General features: G+C 37.9%; 1 protein-coding gene across 1 annotated transcript in view; it reads right to left on the bottom strand.

Moving 5' to 3' along the window:
- The window catches only part of LOC120160726, an 86,546-nt gene that overhangs the window by 50,698 nt on the left and 16,590 nt on the right, over positions 1–19,258 (bottom strand). Inside the window, 13 exon segments of the mRNA XM_039171106.1 lie at positions 2,001–2,213; positions 2,300–2,968; positions 3,145–3,420; positions 8,283–8,426; positions 8,501–8,609; positions 16,391–16,575; positions 16,651–16,764; positions 16,868–16,999; positions 17,121–17,435; positions 17,529–18,023; positions 18,684–18,752; positions 18,881–19,021; positions 19,104–19,202. Coding sequence (XP_039027037.1) covers positions 2,001–2,213; positions 2,300–2,968; positions 3,145–3,420; positions 8,283–8,426; positions 8,501–8,609; positions 16,391–16,575; positions 16,651–16,764; positions 16,868–16,999; positions 17,121–17,435; positions 17,529–18,023; positions 18,684–18,752; positions 18,881–19,021; positions 19,104–19,202 — 2,961 coding nt within the window.

Genomic DNA, 19,258 nt, shown 5'->3' with positions numbered 1-19,258 from the left:
TATATGGTGCTATGGATAAGAGGTGCTTAAGAGGAAGTATTGGTGGTTTACTTGGAGATGGTGAGGGTGTGGTGTTGTGCTCTTTTTCAGATAGTATGGGTCTTGGGCCACCTATTCTTGCAGAATTGTTAGATATCAAAATGGGTCTGTTATTATTTGTGGAGTCTGGTTATGGTGATAGGGGATGCTTATTCTAGAATCGGATTGCTCTGTTGCTTTGGGCTCCTGCTCTCCGTTGTTCAAGTCTTTGCTAAAGGATATTGTTGCTTTAGTGTTAGAACGGGATATTATTGTTAGGCACATTTTGAGATCCGCGAATTGGGAGGCGAATGAGTTGGCTAAGTTAGGAATTGGCTAATCCAATTGTGTATTTCGATCTTGGCAATAGATGTTAGGTTCTGGGTGTTTTTCTGGTATTAGTCTGGTGTGTATGTTTGATGTACTTTAATTCTAACAATAAATTTGAGGTACTTTTTGCCACATTCCAATGTTTGTTGAGTTACTTTTTATAGCTTGTCGGTTATAAATGAGATTTTTAATGAGATCTCCCTTTCTTATAAAAAATAATAATCTGATTCCTCAAATCTTCGTATATGTTGCATTTGTTCATGTCCATTCTCATCACAAGGGCAAATCGGACCTGCGTGATATTCATGCATTTTGATTAGGTATTCCCCCCCCCCCTTTATCATCTTTCAATCTTCAAGATGCCATCATCTGTTCATAGGAAGCTAATTTCTATAATGGCAAGATTTCTTTGGGGAGGAGGACAAGAGAAAAACAAAATTCACTGGATCAATTGGGCGGTTGTATGTAAGCCAAAATTTTGTGGAGGTCTAGGAGTTAATGACCTCAATTTAATGAACAGAGCCCTTTTAGGGAAGTGGTTATGGAAGTTTGCGAATGAGAAGAATACATGGCGAAAAAAGTTGATATGCTGCAAGTATAATATCGATGATAGTTCCCTGGTGCTGAACTCTGCAAATAGTGCTAAAGCCTAAAGGCTCCTGGATTTGGAGGGGCTTGTAAACAACTACTTTAAGTCTGATGACTTTGGTAAGTGCCTTTGTAAACCTCTAACTAGAATAATCTTTTGTACTGATGTCCTACTAAGTAGGGTTCATCACAATAATAGCAAAGACCATTAGTCCTCCGTTCTTCCATCTATGATTGACTCAATCTTCTGAAAGCAGATGGATCTGCTCTACTGCCATTGTGTCCCCTTATGGATGCTATGGTTTCCTCGGATTTTCCCTTCGTAGCAGCTAAGGTGGTTGTTGCTGACATTATTTCCAGGTTAGATCCTAGATTCTGCCAAGTCGTGTTTTGCAGGCATGTATCTCACACTAGCTAATTTTTATTCTCAATGATTCACGAAAGATTCATAGCCTGAACTAAGTCATCAGGTTTTCGCATCTCCACATTGATTCATATTGAATCTGATAATCCGAAAATGAACAAATTAATTTTTTGATCCATCCTTGTTGAGTCTACACAAGCCAACAATTCGTGAAATTGACAAAGATAGTCTTCCACTGATCCCGTATGATTCAATTTCGTTAGTTGTCCCAAGGGGTTTTTAGACAGCAGATGATCAAACCAAAGAATGCAGTATTCCTTGAATCTCGTCCACAAAATATCAGGTTTGTCTTGTTCCCATTAATAATACCACAGTTGTGACTTTCCCATTACGTTCACACTTTGGACCACTATAACATCTTCCCATTAATAATACCACAGTTGTGACTTTCCTGTCCACCATAAAATATCCCCTAAAATCCTAATTAAGATATCCCATTACGTTCATATTAAGGTATCCCCTAAAATCCCAATTAAGGTAACATGATCAATTTTTAACAATTTGTATGTGCGTATGCATATAAAATAAGTATATGTTCATTTCTCTGTAATGCACAAGGTAAAATAACTATAAGATTAAAAAAATCTAGTTTAAAGGACTATTTAAGATAGGTAAGAACCATTAATGGAATTTTACCTACCTGAGCTTCAAAAGTGAAACTCTGCACAGCTTCGGGGCCATCTTGTAAGCATGAAGTATTTGGAGTGTTTGTTAACTCTTGATTGTCTGCAATCTTCTTGTCATTGTCAGAACTTATAGTATCCATCAAATTTATGTCAACAGCATCTTCTGGTGACGCTGAATAGCTGCTATAATTGCTCAAGTATGTATACTTTCTCAAAAGATAACCATTCTGGTGAATGAAGACATTTTGGAAAAGAATAAAAAGCAGAAGAAAGATTTCTCATAATTAAATACAAAGTGGAGAAGCACAAATACCTCAATTTTTACGTTGACAAATCGCAACCTCTTGCCACACCCAATTATAACAATGGGACAAAATTGGGCAGGGTGTGACCCATTTGCTTCATTCTCTTCACTTAAGACGATAGTCTTTCCACAACCATCGTATGTATACTCATCGATGCCCTGAGTATCAGCAACCAACTGTCTACTCCGTGACAAGTGCACAACATCTTCATTCTGTTTATACACACTATCAGCAAGTATAATGCTGTTATTTTTTCTAATTGGATCATTCTCGGTGTCCATTGTTTCTTCCCTTCCAGTCATTGCTCCCAATGATGGCACAAAGAACTCACCCAAAGCAAGAAGGAAATCCGGCACAACGAGTACTCGAGGATGTTGAAGTCGAAACACAGATGATTGGGAAGACAATCTCCATCTATAGTCCATCAAGAACATTGTTGAAATTGACACATCCAACTTACCTGCTTCAGAATTCACTCTGCTAATGTTACTCTTGTTTAAGCATGGAAAGTTTCCAGTGGAAGCTTGTTTGGAAGCGTCGGCAGCTGATCCAAGCATGAGTCGCATTTCAGGCTTCGTATTGGAGCGGATATCGAGAACAGAAAAAGTAGGAATAGTCACATAGAGGTCTGTTTCTGACAATGACGTCATGCGGTATGATACCCAAAGGCTTTCTAGCTAAAGAAGCAAGAAAGAGCAAGAGTAAGTGAAGACATACAACATTTAATGAATAATACATTACAAACAATACATGTTTAGCCAAGAGCAAAACATTGCATAAATAAGCAAAAATTCTAGCCACAAAATGAAACAATAGCAGGAACAATTAGTAAATATCAATACTCAGTACTCACAGCTATTCTAGCTAAAGGTGATTCCTCATGTGTGCCACTACACAACTCCAACAGTGCATAATTGATTTCGACGGCCAAAATGGTTACACTACGTGATAGAAGCATCTGACTATTCATGTTGACCTTATCAACCAATAGCCTTATTGTATCTTTAGAAGCAGATTTGCTGCCACGGAAACTTGGAGGGAGCCTAGGGGCTTCATTCAAATTCATAGTTGTACAGCTACGAACAACATCATATTCTTTGTTAGACATTACACCATGCAAATAGTCAAACTGCAAAGAAAAACATCAAAAGGAATTACTAAAGAATAATTAAGTAATTGCAAAGAAGGAAAGTACTATCGATAAGGGAAAAACAACAAATAGCTACTAGGGAGAAAAAATAAAATGTCAAATACAGTTTACGACAGCAAGTTATTGGGGGTGTCCTTTAAGCAAGGGAAGGAGGCTTTTCTGGATAAGATTATCAGCTTGGAGAAAGCTTTGAATAAGGTTAATCAAGATGAGATTGATAGGGATGTAGATTGTGGACTAATTAATGATGAAGATTAATTTTATCATTGCTTCATGGAATGTGAGAGGATTGAGGAGGAAAGAAAAACAGAGGGCTATTCAGAGGTTAATTGATAAAAATCATCCACAGTTTCTTTGGCTGCAAGAAACGAAAATGGAGAAGATTCCTAGATCTATGCTTAGAAGAAAGGGGTTCAATTATTTTAAAGGAGTTCTTGAATCTCCATCGGTTGGCTCATCAGGGGGTTTAATGAGTTGTTGGGATGATAAAGTTTTCGAATTAGAAAGTCAGTCTATCTGCAGAAGATTCATTGTATTATCCGAAAAATTTCGTGTCAATAATTTCAGTTGTATTTTCATCAATGTTTATGGCCCTTCAGTAGAGGAGGAGAAAGTTTTTTTTGAAGAGTTTAGCATGTTCATAAGTGGTCAGAGGGCTCCTATTTGTGTAGGGGACTTTAATGTTTATTTGCATGATGGAGAGAAGATCGGAAGAACTCAGAACAGGAATTCAATGAGGATATTCAATCTTTTTATGTTGCAAACAAGCTTAATTGATTTACCTTTAAATGGAGGAAGGCTTACTTGGTGCAATAATCAAGATACCCCTACACATGTTAGATTGGACCGATTTTTGGTTAATGGCCAATTTCTTGGTGCAAACCTTACTGCCTAGATCTCTTTCAGACCATAATGCTATTCTGCTGGAGAATGGAGGTGTCAATTGGGGTAAAAAGCCTTTTAAACTTTTTAACTATCTCATGGAAGAAGTTGGGTTTGAGGATTTGGTCAGATCTTCTATTCAAGAAAGGAAGAATCAGCAGAGGAAGGCTGGAATTTATAGTATACTGAGAAATACAAAAACTGCTATCAAGAATTGGGCGGGAAGTAGGGACCAATTTCCTGGAACTAGTATCTTAGCCTTAGAATCGAGGATCCACAGTCTAGAATTGGATATTCAACAGTTGCAGGATGGTGTTAACAGTGGAATGGCAGCAGAGTTAGTTTCAGCAAGAGCAGAATTGTGGAGACTCTATAAAATAGAGGAGCAAATATGGTTCCAAAAGTCCAGATCAAAATGGATAGAAGATGGAGATAGAAATACAAGAATTTTTCATAATTGTGCTTCGATTAGGAAGAGGAGGAATGCTTTGAATGCCTTGAATATCGGGGTTAATTTATTCAAGGTCCTTCTGTCATTAAGACCACTATTAGGGACCACTTCTTTAAGATTTTCAACGAGCATTCGACTTTAGAGGTGGAAGAGATCAGGTTGATTTTTCCTAGTATTTCAGTTGAGCAGAATCTAAGTTTAGAGAAGGAATTTTCAGAGGAGGAAATTTGGCAGACTATACAATCTTGTGATAGTAATAAAGCACCGGGACCGGATAGTTTAAATATGGGCTTCTTCAAAAGGTTTTGGCATGTCCTCAAGGTTGATATTATGAAATTTTTTCATGATTTTTATTTGGGGAAAGAATGGGAACATGGGGTTAATCATACATTTATCACTCTCATTCCAAAGGTCTCTAACATTGGTGGTCTAGATGACTTTAGGCCATTTAGTCTAGTTGGTGGGTTGTATAATATCATTTCTAAGTATTTGTCGAGGAGATTGAGGGGTTGCATTTCAGACATCATTAGCCCAACTCAGTTTGCCTTCATACCGGGAAGACATATTCTGGACTGTTCTTTAATTGCTAATGAAGGAGTGGATTATTGGAGAAAAAATGGACTCAAGGACTGTGTATTCAAGGTTGATTTCAAGAAAGCTTACGACTCTGTTGAGTGGTCTATTTTATTTAAATTAATGGAGAAAATAGGTTTCGGGTCCAGATGGAGGGGTTGGATTGAGCAGTGTGTAACCACAGCTTTTGTTTCGGTTCTTGTAAATGGAGTTCCTTCTGAAGAATTCTCAATGGCTAAAGGTCTTCGACAGGGTTGTTCGCTGTCTCCTTTGTTGTTTAATTTAGTAGGGAGCTACTTAATCTATTGATTCGAAGGGCAGTGTCACAGGGTTTGTTTTCTGGAATGGTGATTGGCAGAGAACAGGGGTCTGTAAATGTGTCACATTTACAGTTTGCGGATGATCTGATTATATTTTCTGGTGCCTCGAGGATGCAAATTCAGAATGTCAAAAGGGTCTTCGAGTTTTTCAAGTGGTTTCTAGTCTACAGCTGAATTTGAAGAAGAGTAAATTGTTTGGTTTGAATGTTAATGAGGAGGAACTGCTGGAATGGGCTACTTCTATTGGATGTTCAATTGGGAGATTTCCTTCTGAATATCTAGGACTTCCCCTAGGTGCTACTAGAAATTCTACAGCTATTTGGGAACCTGTCATTAATAATTTTTTTAACAAGTTATCCGGGTGGAAAGTAGCATCTCTCTCTTTAGCAGGGAGACTAGTGTTAATCAAGGCGGTTCTATGTTCGCTTCCTACATATTATCTTTCAATATTTAAAATTCCAGCTTCGGTTCTTAAAACCCTTAACTCTATTATGTCCAATTTCCTATGGGGAGGGGGAAATAGCATTAGAAAAATTCACTGGGTTAGCTGGTCCAATGTTAGTAAGCCGAAGAGTGAAGGGGGCTTAGGAGTTCTTAATCTTAACTTGATGAATAAAGCGCTTTTGGGGAAATGGACTTGGAGGTTTGCAAATGATAGGGACTCAGTTTGGAGGGAAGTTGTTTGTGCCAAATATAGACTCGATCCTTCAGTTTTAACTCTGGACAGTAAGCTTCCACCTAAGGTATCCTGGATTTGGAGATCACTGCTAAATAATTATTTTAAAGAAGACTTCTTTGGCACTAAGTTTAGAAGCATGAGTAGTTTTCATGTTGGTGATGGTAAAAATATTCAGTTTTGGCAAGATATTTGGGCTATGGATCATCCACTTGATGTCATTTTTCCGAGACTATTTTCTATTTCCTTAAATTAGTTTGGGAAATTATCTGAATTTGGGAAGTACATCTCTTCCGTTTGGACTTGGGATGTCAAGTTCAGAAGAAATCTTCATGACTGGGAACTTGAACAATGGTCTAACTTGTTGGCTATCATTACAAAATTTTCACTCTCTTCGGAATTTCCTGATCGTGTGATCTGGAAAGGTACTAGGGATGGGGTTTTTACTGTTAGATCAGCTGTTAATCTAGGTTCATTGGAGACTTTGGGATCGGAAGAGGTCCTTTTCTGGAAGAAGATCATTTGGAGAGGTCTACTACCTCCAAGAGTAGAGTGTTTTCTTTGGCAGATCGCTCATGGGAAGCTGGCTGTTAGGACTGAACTTGTCATAAGAGGTGTTCAAGGAATTGTAGATGTGTTGTGTCCCCTATGCAAGATGTCGGATGAGTCTTCCTCTCATTTGTTTTTCTCTTGTTCGATGGTGTGGTCCCTTTGGAATAAGTTTTTAAGTTTTTGAAGGATTTGTTCTATTTTACCAGCGGACGCTAAAAGCTTCTTTCTAGCTTGGGATGGTTTCAAGTCTAACTCTTTGATTTGGCCTTTTATTCCAGGGTCGTGCTGTAGACCACTTGGAAAATGAGGAATTTCGTGGTGTTTGAAGGGGGGAAGTTTGATAAGGCAGAATTCTTCTTTTTAGCAAGGTTTAGGCTTGCTTCTTGGTTCTTAGCAAAGTATAAAGAAGTGTCTATTCCTAAAGACTCACTCATTTCCGATCCTTCTCTTGGGGACTTGTTTTCTCTTCGCTCTACTCAGATTTCTCCTATTTTACTTTGGTCTCCTCCTCCTTTAGGTTTTGTTAAATTAAACGTTGATGCTGCCACTACAAGGGATTGGAAGAAAAGTGGGTTAGGAGGAGTTCTAAAAGATTCCTCAGGTTCTACTATAGGCTATTTCAAGGAAACTGCTGGTCCGGGACCGCCTACGTTGATGGAGTTAAAGGCTATTCTTATGGGGTTGTCTTTCTTTGCAAACTATCGACAGAGATCAAGGACCGTTTGATTATAGAGAGTGATAGTAAGGTGGTTGTGGATTGGATTAAGGGGGATGAATTATGTCCTGTTGCATATGCCTTCTTGATTAAAGATATTGCTCATAGGCTTAATGCCTTTGAAGGTGTTGTTAGATGGGTTAGTAGGACAGCCAATTTAGAGGTTGATGCTTTAGCTAAAGAAGACATAGGCTGAGTCAGTAAAGTTGTTGATGGTTGTTTAGGGTGGTACCTGGATTTTAAGTGTTTTGTAAGGGGATTACTAGTGCTGTTTTCGCTGATTTTGTGTTTTTAGTTAGGGTGTTTTATGGGTGTTTCCAGCTTATTTGGTTCTGTTGGGGTGGTTTTGTCGGTTGTATTGTTAGTTGTATCTTATGTGTTTTTATTGTTCAATATAATCCTAAGGCACTCTATTCCTCCTTCCGCTGATTAAGGAGCTTCCCTACAAGCTCCATTAATCAATAAGGGGATTTTTAATGAGGCCTGAAATTCTTATAAAAAAAATACAGTTTACGCAAATTTTCTGTATGAAGAGACACTTAACCGGCATGCACATTATATACCCAGCACACAATCTAATAAAAGGGAACAGCCACTATAACACTTTACCAAAAAGAAACAGAAGATAATATTTAGTATAAAACATCAAAACATTTCAAGTTCAAAGATCACCTTAACTTCCAAGGAAAATGTTGGGACTTTTCTAAAAACATCCCTCAAACTCCGTCGAACATAAACATCAAGCCCTCTGCTTTCATGAATCAATGGTTTACCAATACAACCATCAATTCCCACAAACATGTTTACTCCAAGAAACTGCAAATTTAATAAAGGTATAATCATTGTTCAATAGTCAAATATGTGGTACTATATAATCATAAGAAATGTACCTCAGCATGAATGATATCAAGACGAACGGCAAAAGGATCTTTCTCAGGCAATCCATGCCAACTTATTTTATTTCTGACCTTCAGAAGACCCACATCAAGTTGAATGAACCTGTAATATGTAAATACATTAGTAATGTTCACACCAAATGATAGTACAAAAAACTTAGGAAGTTCAGTTTCAACCAAAGGGACCAAAAACAAAAAAAAGGTTTTCTATTCCAGCTTTGCATGTCCAAGAAGAATAAGTATAGGACAAAGGAACACCAAAGGGGCTACTGACCATTCTTAGGTATCTTGATTATGTTTATATTTCAGATGATTTATTTCCCTTCTAAAATAGGTTTTCTATCTCTGTAATAAGACAGGTCCTTACTTGAAGGAACGAATGAAAGAAGCTCTATGATAATAAAAAAACCTAAAGATATTTGGGTCTCTATCTAACGAGCCCTAAGGTTTCAGTCTCCATTTGAAGAGTTGAAAGATTTTATTATCCCTTTGATGAGCTGAACTATCAATCTCAAACAATAATTGGCGATTAAGGGTATTGGTAAAGGGTTGGGATAAGGGAGGTATTGGTGGTTTGATTCGGGACAGTAAAGGTGTGTTGCTTCATTGGTTCTCAGAAAGAGTTGGGGGTGGTCCTCCTATCTTGGCAGAATTATTGGCGATTAAGAGGGGGTTATGTCTTCTAAAAGATTTAAGTTTTGTCCCTAATCGGAGGTTTATTCTTGAATATGATTCAAGCAATGCCCTAAAGTGGATCAAGAATCCGGGTTTATGCACTCTTATGTTTCAAGTATTGGTGAAGGAGATAGTCTCTCTTATGGCAGGGAAGGATATCATTATCAAGCGCTTTCCTGCACGATTTTACTGAGAATAACCCATCACCACTTGCAGACCAAGAGAGAAAGTCTTCAACCGAATCTGTGAGTTTTATATCCTTTAATTTCACCAGCAAATCATCCATTGATCCAATTCCCAATCCGACAAATTCGTCCTAGTAAGAATGTTCCACACCCAACCATTCAACTCAAAACTTCCAAATTCAGCAACCTTACCCCATTTGTTAGAAGAGAGTGCAAAAATTCTAGGGAAAAGATTTTTTAAAGGAACCTCATCCACCCATGGATCAATCCAAAATGATATGGACTTTCCATTGCCTACTTGCAACTTCGAAAATGATCTAAGACACTCTCCTCCCGAATCATTCTTCAAAATATTATTAGCAATACTTCTCAAATTCCAAGAAGATTTTGGAGAGATGACCTTACTAATAGACATAGTATTGCAACTAACATTTTGCTTGCTATATAACACTCTTTTCCATAGGGAATTCTTTTCGTTTGCAAACTTCCACACCCATTTTCCCAATAATGCTCGATTTGAAAGATTCAAGTCAAGAACCCGAAGGCCACCACTGTTCAAAGGTTTACAAACTGTACTCCAGCTAACCCAATGAATCTTCTCTTTTCCGCACTGTCATCCCACAAAAAACTAGCCATTAAAGAATTTAATTTCTTCCCAACTTTGCAAGGCATTTTAAAGAATGATAGGAAAAATTGGCAGAGAAGATAACACAGACTTCAACAAAACTGTCCTGCCAGCCAACGAAAGACATGAGGCTTTCCACCCTTCTAATTTGGAGTTAAAATTTTTAAAGACTGGATCCCATAAGGCTTCAGAATTCATCTTAGCACCGATTGGAAGTCCCAAATAATATGTGGGAAAACGATTCCAGTGCCCAATCTGATAAAATATCCTCATCAATATTAACACCAAAAAGTTTACTCTTCTTCAAGTTTAGATGCAACCCCACCATTATACTGAAAATCCTCAACACTCTTTTCACATTTTTAATCTGAGTAAGTGAAGCTTGGCAAAAAATGATGAGATCATCGGCAAACAGAAGATGAGATAACCTGAAGGAATCTTCAGAATTCCCAATACAAAACCTTGAAAAAGACCTTTCTCAACTGCTTTATCGAGCATCAAATGCAACAACTCACCTACTATATTAAAGAGAAGCAGAGAGAGACTACAACCTTGTCTATTGGAAACTCTTCCGATGGAGACCTATTCACAAGAACCGAAATTGAAGCCGAAGAGACACTGTGAGATCCACGAACACCATCTAGTACCAAAACCCATCTCCTTCATTGCTCTGTTTAATATTAGCCATTCAACAGAATCATACGCTCTACGAAAGTCAACTTTGAAAACAACCTCTTGTAGTCCTTGTTTTCTCCAATAATTGATCCCTTCATTTGCAATAAAGGCACAGTCCAACAATTGTCTCCCCAGTATAAAAGCAAACTGGAAAGGGCTGATAATGTCACCAACACAGCCGCTTAGTCTCTTGGATAGGACTTTTGATAGGATCTTATACAAACTTCCTACAAGACTAATTGGTCGATAGTCTTCAACCCTTTTCGGATTTAAAATCTTCAGAATTAGAGTAATAAAAGCATGATTTACTCCATGCTCCCACTTCCTTCCGAAGTAAAAATCATTAAAAATTTTCAATACATGCTCCTTTAAATTTTGCCAGCATTTCTTGAAGAAACCCATTGTGAAGCCATCCGGACTAGGAGATTTAGAACTGTCCGAGGTTGCTATAGCTTGCCAAACTTCCTGTTTTGAAAACTGCTCTCTAGTTTTGTAGACTGGTTCCCAGACAGTTTAGAAAAATCCAAAAATAAATCCTCCACTTCAGAAATGGAATTAAACGTTGTCTTGAAAAAATCCGAAATGTGGGTCTTAATCAAGGACGGATCTGAAACAACAGTCCCATTAATCTTCAGACTTGTAATTGCATTTCTCCTGCTTCTTTTTAGAGCACACAGGTGAAAAAATCTAATATTTCTATCCCCTCCTTTAATCAATCTCGCTCTTGCTCTTTGAAACCAAATACTTTCTTCAATCATGTACAGCCTCCAGAGATTCGATCTAAACTGCTTCACTTGTTCCCACTCCTGAGAAGAAAGATTACTACCTTGTGCCTTCAATTCCAACTCATTAATTTGCCCTTCCAAGGTTACAATAGACTCTAAAATCCCATTAAATTTCCTGCTTGACCAGTTTCTGATTGATTTTTTAGTTCCCTGTAGAATACTGAATATACCCCTCCTGTTATTCCTCTCCATCAAATCAACCATTATAGATTTAACCAAATCCTCGAAGCCTTCTTCCTTTAATAAATAATTATAAAATTGGAAGGGTTTAGGACCCCAATCTACAGACGAATCCTCCAATGACACCGGATTATGATCTGATATGGACCTAGGTAGCAGTCTTTGAACTACATTCGGAAAGCATGACAAAAAATTTCCAGTTATTAAAAACCTATCTAGTCTGACCCAAGTTGATTCTTCCCTGTTGTTGCACCAAGTAAAGGTTCCTCCGACCAACGGAAAATCAATTAAATTAGTTTGCTGCAGGAAATTCCTAAAAATATCAACAGAATGCCAGTTTTGAGACCTTCCCAACTTCTCTGCTGGATCAAGATAGTGTTGAAATCCCCCCCAATACAAAGTAAATTCGATTGACCTAAAACAAACTCCAACAATTCCCTGTAAAATTCTTCCTTTTCAGATTCAATGGAGGGACCATAAACATTCAAAATGACACACTCTTCGTCAAAGTTCTTAAACTTCCCAAATATTGCAATAATCCTGCCACTTAGATAGCTGTTGGACATTTTAAAATCGTTTTTATTCCACATTACCAGTAGACCCCCTGCAGACCCAATAGCTGGGGAAAATGCATCCCTCTAGAAAACTCCCCCTATCCTTCTCCTAAGAGCCTTAGAATAATTTTCGAGCTTTGTTTCTTGAATAAGTAGGATACTCGGCTCATTCTTCTTGACCAAATTAGCTACAGCTCTTGATTTTTCCTTCTTCCCCAAACCCCTTATGTTCCACGAAATGATGTTAATGTTCCTCATAAAGATAACAAATAACCCAAAAGCCTCTGATCAAATGAGCACAATAACCTATTCCCCTTATTTCAACAATTCCTACTAACCCTCAACCCCTCTTCAAGATCAATAATTTTATCTAAAAATGCCTTCTTGCCTTCTTTGAAAGAAATCCCCAACATCCTACTAACCTACCACGTAGCCACTGCTTCTTCAAAAAACATCGAAAAAGAGGAGAAGTAATTGTAGGTACGCTAGCCACATCCAAAGCTTCCCTAGTCAAAATCCTTCTCTTTCTCCTACCCTCTCTCCCTTTCACTGCTCAAGACTGACAACCTAATCGTGGTACTTCTATACTCCCTGAATGTTGATCCATGTCCCCTACTGAATTTCGAAGAGAACCACCTTCCTCATCATCGCGAATTATACCTTCCTCCACTATAATTGGGAACGATTGAGTGCTCAAAATAAGATTGGAAACTTTTCTATTTTGGTCCTGCAACTCAGCTGGTCGCAGCAACTCTTCTTCTGAATTGGGATTATACCAAAATTTTCTTTCTTTTGATCTTCTATAATCTCTATTACAAGTTCCTCTATTCCATCTTCCCACCGGAACATTCCTAATAAACAAACTTCTCGACAAATGGTCCAACGGACTCCAGCTCCTTAGACCATTAGAAAGCGTTCCCTTAATTAATTCCAGTGGCTGAGTTCCAGCAGATTGAACTAATACATCTTCCTTTTCCTCCTCTACTCCTTCAGCATTCCTAACTTCGTTGTCCCAGACCACTATATCCGTTAGCACTTCATCATTAGGCTTATTCAATTTCCTGTTTAAAAGATGAATAAATCTGCCTTTGGACCTTCACCTATCCATTTTAGATTATACGCGGGCCCTGAAGGACACAAATTCTTCATACTTGATTCAGAAGTCAAACTGTCATCTTCTTGGGCTTGAGAGTCTAGGCCCAATTCTTCCCTCAAACCAAGTCCCACGTAATCCCCTATAAGATATTTTCCTTTTCCAAGGAAATCTGCCATCTCAAATTTTGAGATATCCTTGTTTGACTTTTTGGGTATAACCTGCTCCCCATCCCCTTTTCCAACCTACTCCTTTGTTCCTGATCAAGGCAGTTGTCTACCTTTATAATAGAGTCGTCAGACAATTTGTGATTTTCAACTTGATCCAAAGTTAGACGGCGGCCACCCTCTTTCTCGGAAAACTCATTTTCATTGTACCCATAATTTGAATTTTCTACGTCAATCTCCCCGGAAAACTCCTCCGGTTTTGAAACTACCGATCCCAATATGGCTTCGACTTTGTATGATCTGTCGTAAGACCCTATTGTGATCGATTCAGGGACATCAAACGGATTGACGACCCTGATCAAAACTCTTGCCGACGATAAGTCTGACCTCTTCTTTGAAGAATCCATGATGCCAATGAACTTTCCCCATTTCTGAACAAATTTCTCCAAGAACTCCCCATTCCAGCATAATAACGATAATCCCATTAATTCCACAAGACAAAACGCCAATGGAACTCCCTCCTCATTCAGCAATGGCTCCAACCAGTCAAACCAATAAAACAACTCCTCCTGTTTTCTTGCCCATATATCAGAGTACTCTCCAATCGATTTAAATGTTACAACACAGGCATTCCATGCGTAGCCCCATCTCGCTATTTTTACCTGAATTCCTTCCCTCGCCAAGGCTTTCTGAACAAATTCCTGCTCGAAGAAATGCTTGATTACCCCTGTTAAGGACCTTTTCACCCAGTTCGAATCCTCTGAAGGAATATGCAACTCCCAGACATTCCTTAATCCATTAGCAGCCTTCACTGACCTTTTTCCATCTTCCTTATTAATATGTTCGCTAACCTCTCTATTGATCGTTTCCACCACCTCCTTGTATGATCTACTATCCCTCAAGTTTCTCGAAGATCCAGCATGATTCTCATCATTTGTTTTCTCCACCATAATTGGGAATGACCCATCCCTCATAGTCCTACCTTCAGTAGCTTCTCTATTCCTGTTGTTCTGATATTTTTCTAACCCTACTGAAACTCTTTTCCCATTAATCCAAGTTCCGTTAACAAACTGAATAGCCCTCCTCCTCCCTTCCTCACTTGCAAACTGAACAAACGCGAAAGTATAATTCTTGTATTTCGGTTTCTGAGTATAATTTGGAATGAAAATCCTTATTACTTGACCATAATACTGAAATATTTCCCTTAATTCTCCTCTTGTTACCCTCTTACTAAGATTATCAACGAAAATCGTCCATTTCTCCCCCCACAGAAGACTGACCTTTCACTATTTCTCTAAGTTTTTGACTCTCACTCATGTTGGATGACAATTCCTATTATTATCCTTGAATTATTCATGAGAAATCGTAGGGTTATTGAAAATATGTAGTTTTTTCTTAATAATTCAAAGATAATAATAATGAAGTTGTGGCTGTAATTATTTGACAGCGGTTTCATACAAGGGTTGCAAATATAGTTTTAATCCTAACACTAGATAACTAACAATATCAGTCATCTATCTATATGTCCAAAATTTAATAAATAAGACAAATAATAAAATAACATAATAGTGAAAGCTCCAGCACCATTCTCTCTGGCTTTGAAAAACTGGAGTTCAGCGGAAAACTTCCACCACATTCAACATAAACTTCTAGATTCTCTTTGGAAGAAGAAGGCTGCAAAGTCCCCGGAGTCATGACTAACGCCTCCTGAAGGATTTTTAAAATTTAATGTTGATGGAGCTATGCGGGTGGGCGGCAGCAAGGGAGGTATTGGGGGTTACTCCGTGACCATGACGGCAAATCGCTTCTGTCTTTCTCAGCTCCAATTGGGAGCGGTTCGCTGGTTCAAGAAGAAATCCTGACAATCGATTTTGCAATTAAGCTATTTAAGGATTCTAGGTGGTTTAAGAAGTTCGGATTAATAGTTGAGAGCGACTGTGTGGCTATGGTTAATTGGCTCTCGAATCCTCCCTCTATTCAGTCTGAATGGAGGTCCCTCTTCATCCTATCGTCGCTACGTTATACAAGAAAGATCCGTGGTTAAGCACATCTCCAGAAGGTGTAATTCATTAGCAGATCTAAGAGCCAAGTTAGCATATGGTTTAGTTGTCTGCTGTGGTGGAAGATTAAATGATAGAGACCAAGTTGGTTTTTGTCTTCGGCCTAGGAGGAAAATTGGCATGGTTCTGGTTCTGGTTCAATAGGAAGGACAGTCACAAGAGGGGTTGCGGTTTTCTGGTTTAGCATTGATGGATACTGCATAGCGAATTGGATGTGTTCTGCCTTCTTTGTATTACCTAATGTTTTGGTGTTCTATTTGTGGGTAGTATCCGTGTTTTCTTGTCTCTAATCTCTGCCCATTGTTGTGGGTGCACTCTTTTTCCTATATGTAGGTTTACGGAGGTTTTGAAACGAGACCCTTAACAATGTGTACCCCTCTTTCTACCAATAAAATTACTACATTTCGAAAAACATAATATCGAGCTTGAGGACAAGCTCTTTCTACAAGAGAGGAGTAATGTTATGTGCAGAATTAAGGCTTAGATTACGCTTTTATTTCTTTCCTTAGGTTTCTTGATTATGTTTCAATTTCATTTGATTCATTTCCCTTCTAGAATAAGTTTTCAATTTATCTAAGAAGGCTGGTCCTTATTTAAAGTGACATATGAAAGAAAAAAATACGCTAAGCAGAATTTCTATAAAAAAAAAAAAACTGAAGAGATTTGCGTCCCTGTCTAAGGAGTCCAAAGGTTTCAGTTTCCCTTTGATGAGCTAAACAGTTTCAGCCTACTTTGGATGATCTGAACAATTAATCTCAAACACATGATCGCAACATGCTGCAACTTGTTTAATGAAGAAATTTGGAAGGTATATCAGAGAAAACAGATATATTGGTCAACCAAATGAGTGCAAGATATGAGGAGATAATTGGGTATTAAACATACTCGTTGCTCATTGAATTTCTTGGAACTATAATTATTGGAGTGTCGAGTGTGAGATCCAGCTTCAAAGCAGCAGCTCCATCAATTTCAGATTTCTGAATTAACCACTCAAAATCGCCAACCTTATCAACAAGTTTTATTACTTCTTCTGTATGTGGGGTGGCAAGCTCCATGAAATAAACTGTTATCTGCCGAACAAAGTTCCCAGTAATTTATAGATCAAAATATCAAACTGTAAATAGTTCATATGTATCTTATCATACCTCTTGAACAAACCTATAGAGAAAAACAATTCGAACAGCAGAAAGTCGCCCACACAAGTGGTAATTATACCCTTCATAATCATCATCCCCGGGACTGAAAGAATTGAATTTGAACTGGGAAAAGGAAAATGTGGAATAAGTAAACTGGCATACAATAAAAAATAACCTAAATGCCTCAAATGCTAATATATATATATATATGTGCAAAGCAATGTACCTTTATAAGTGATTCAACTCCTGGATTACGTATATCACATAGCCAACCCAACCAATTATCTATTCCAAGTGACATATCTCGGAGTCTCATATTTCCCAATGTGCCTTCAATAGAAAGGGATGTAGGATGGACCTTAATAGGAAAGTTCTAAAAGTGAGAATATTGAAATATGGAACAGAATCCTAAGTCACACATGAAGAAGAAAATTAAAACTACAAAACATTATTCGATGATTAAAGATGCTTCTCTTCACCTTAAAATCAAACAGGAAACTTTCTTGCACAAATATTGCCAGCTGAGATCCATCCTCCATGTTTAGAAACACAGTGACATTATCAATATCCATGTTCAAATCAAATACAACTCGAGCTTTATAATATCCCAGCAACCCTTCAATACAACCACTTTCTTCAGCCTTTTCTTTGTCCGTCTTATCCTTCGAAGTTTCATTTACATCTACAGCACTTGCTGTATTACTCCCAGAACCTAGGTCAAGGCCAAATCCAATCAAAGCAACAAGTGTGGGTCTGTTACAAAAAAACTCCAGCTTGGACATGCGAATGCTCATCTGAAATTTTCAATTTAACAAATTGCCTGCTTAGTTAGATCAATTTCAAACCATCAAATTCGATTGGATGTCCATGATGTTCATTTTATGTACCTGTGTGTCTGTACCATCATAAACAGGAGAACTAGGACCCTTCTTTGAGAAGGTAACTGATACAAAATCCAAATCACCACCACCTTGTGCATCATAAAATATCTCCCCAGAGAGTCCTTTTCCTTGTATTAAATCTTGTTCATGAATTTTCACTTCATCAGACTCGTATCCGGAGGCATCCATCATATCCGTATATTGTGGAAGAGCACCAGCGTCAGACGGAGAAATAAATTCAGGCAGAGCATCCTTAAAAGTATCATCATCATCATCATCCCCGTCATCATCACCCCCATCATCATCATCTAGGTGTGTCACAGACATCTCATTCCCATCCTCACAAGTTTGTTTAGATTCAAGTGAACTGTCATATTTCAGCACAGAACAAGCCAAGTACTGTGAATTGCCAGACATACGACCCTGCAGTTCGTCCTTAATTTGCAGTGAATGCAACTTTGTCTGAACCAGAAGCTCGCTCGCTGAACTAATCATTGTCACCTGTTAACGATATCGCTAAATAGGTAATTGCAACAAATAAACCAGTTTCTAATGCGCTTGAACTGAATATAGATGTTATAATTGGATTAAAAAATTGAAGATAATGTTCCACTAATTATTACAAAAGTAAAAAAAATAAAAATTTATCCACGGCAATTTCTACCACTATTCGTAAACAGAAGCGGTATGACTGAGATGTTGAGATTTAAAGGTGCAGATACAGATGTCTGAATAAGAGTTACAAGCAAGATGACAGGATGTTTATTGTTTCTCTTTCCAATTTCAGATCACCAAAAGCAGGGTCTCTTCAAATTTATTGTAAATTACATCGCACTTTTGCTGGATATTTTACTCCATTAAGTTCCATCTATTCCGTATGTCAAGGCATGGTACAGTAGGCTGGGCTCTCTAATCATCAGTATCATTGAAAGATGTAGCACCCAGGAAAACAATAGAATAAACCTAATTTTCTAGGATATTTGATGCTACACATATATGCCATAATCTAATGGAAAATGGATTAAAAGAAGTTAATTAAATTAAAGAAACAAATTCAAAAAGTTTGAGTTGGACGTCAGTTAAAATGTCTCAGATATTGTTTTTATTAATAACACTACATTTGATTACCTTATACCACACCAAATAGCAAAAGACACAAACCTTTCCACCACTAGCAAGAACCTCAAGAATCTGCCGTTCTTCTAGTTTCTCGGCAGCACCCTCTCCTGTCTGCAATAAAATTTCTCAATCGGTATATATAATAACAGACATTAAAAAAGGACATTGGCTAAAGTTAGTTCTTCTTAGAAGTCATCGGTTAACCATCAGAGCATTTAAGAAATTGTACAACCACAGACCTTCCCATATATGCACAGCTTTGTCTCCACCAATTCCCCACTAATAAAAAGATCAACAGCCTTTGAATTTCCTGTTTGAGGATCATCGTCTTCACTTATATCAGCACTTGTTTCTCCTAGTACATCAACTGGTGGAGGTGCCTACATGAATACGAAATCCAAGCAATAAGAGGCTAGAAGAAAAATACAAACAACTAAAGGGAAAACTATATCATCATCATACAGAAGCTTGGTAAGTGGCTTGTGTAAGTCCTCTCAACCAGGTGACCTTCTCTTCCTCCCCTCGGAATTCAATAACCCAGGTACCTGATGACTCCAAAACCTGGAAAAGATATTCATGTTTGTATTAATGAAAGAAAACAAAATGGAAGACTCTTA

This window comes from Hibiscus syriacus, unplaced genomic scaffold (genome assembly GCF_006381635.1).
Source record: "Hibiscus syriacus cultivar Baekdansim isolate YM2019G1 unplaced genomic scaffold, ASM638163v2 tig00000313_pilon, whole genome shotgun sequence".
NCBI classification, from domain to species: domain Eukaryota; kingdom Viridiplantae; phylum Streptophyta; class Magnoliopsida; order Malvales; family Malvaceae; genus Hibiscus; species Hibiscus syriacus.
This window is presented reverse-complemented; position numbering and strand designations above follow the sequence as displayed.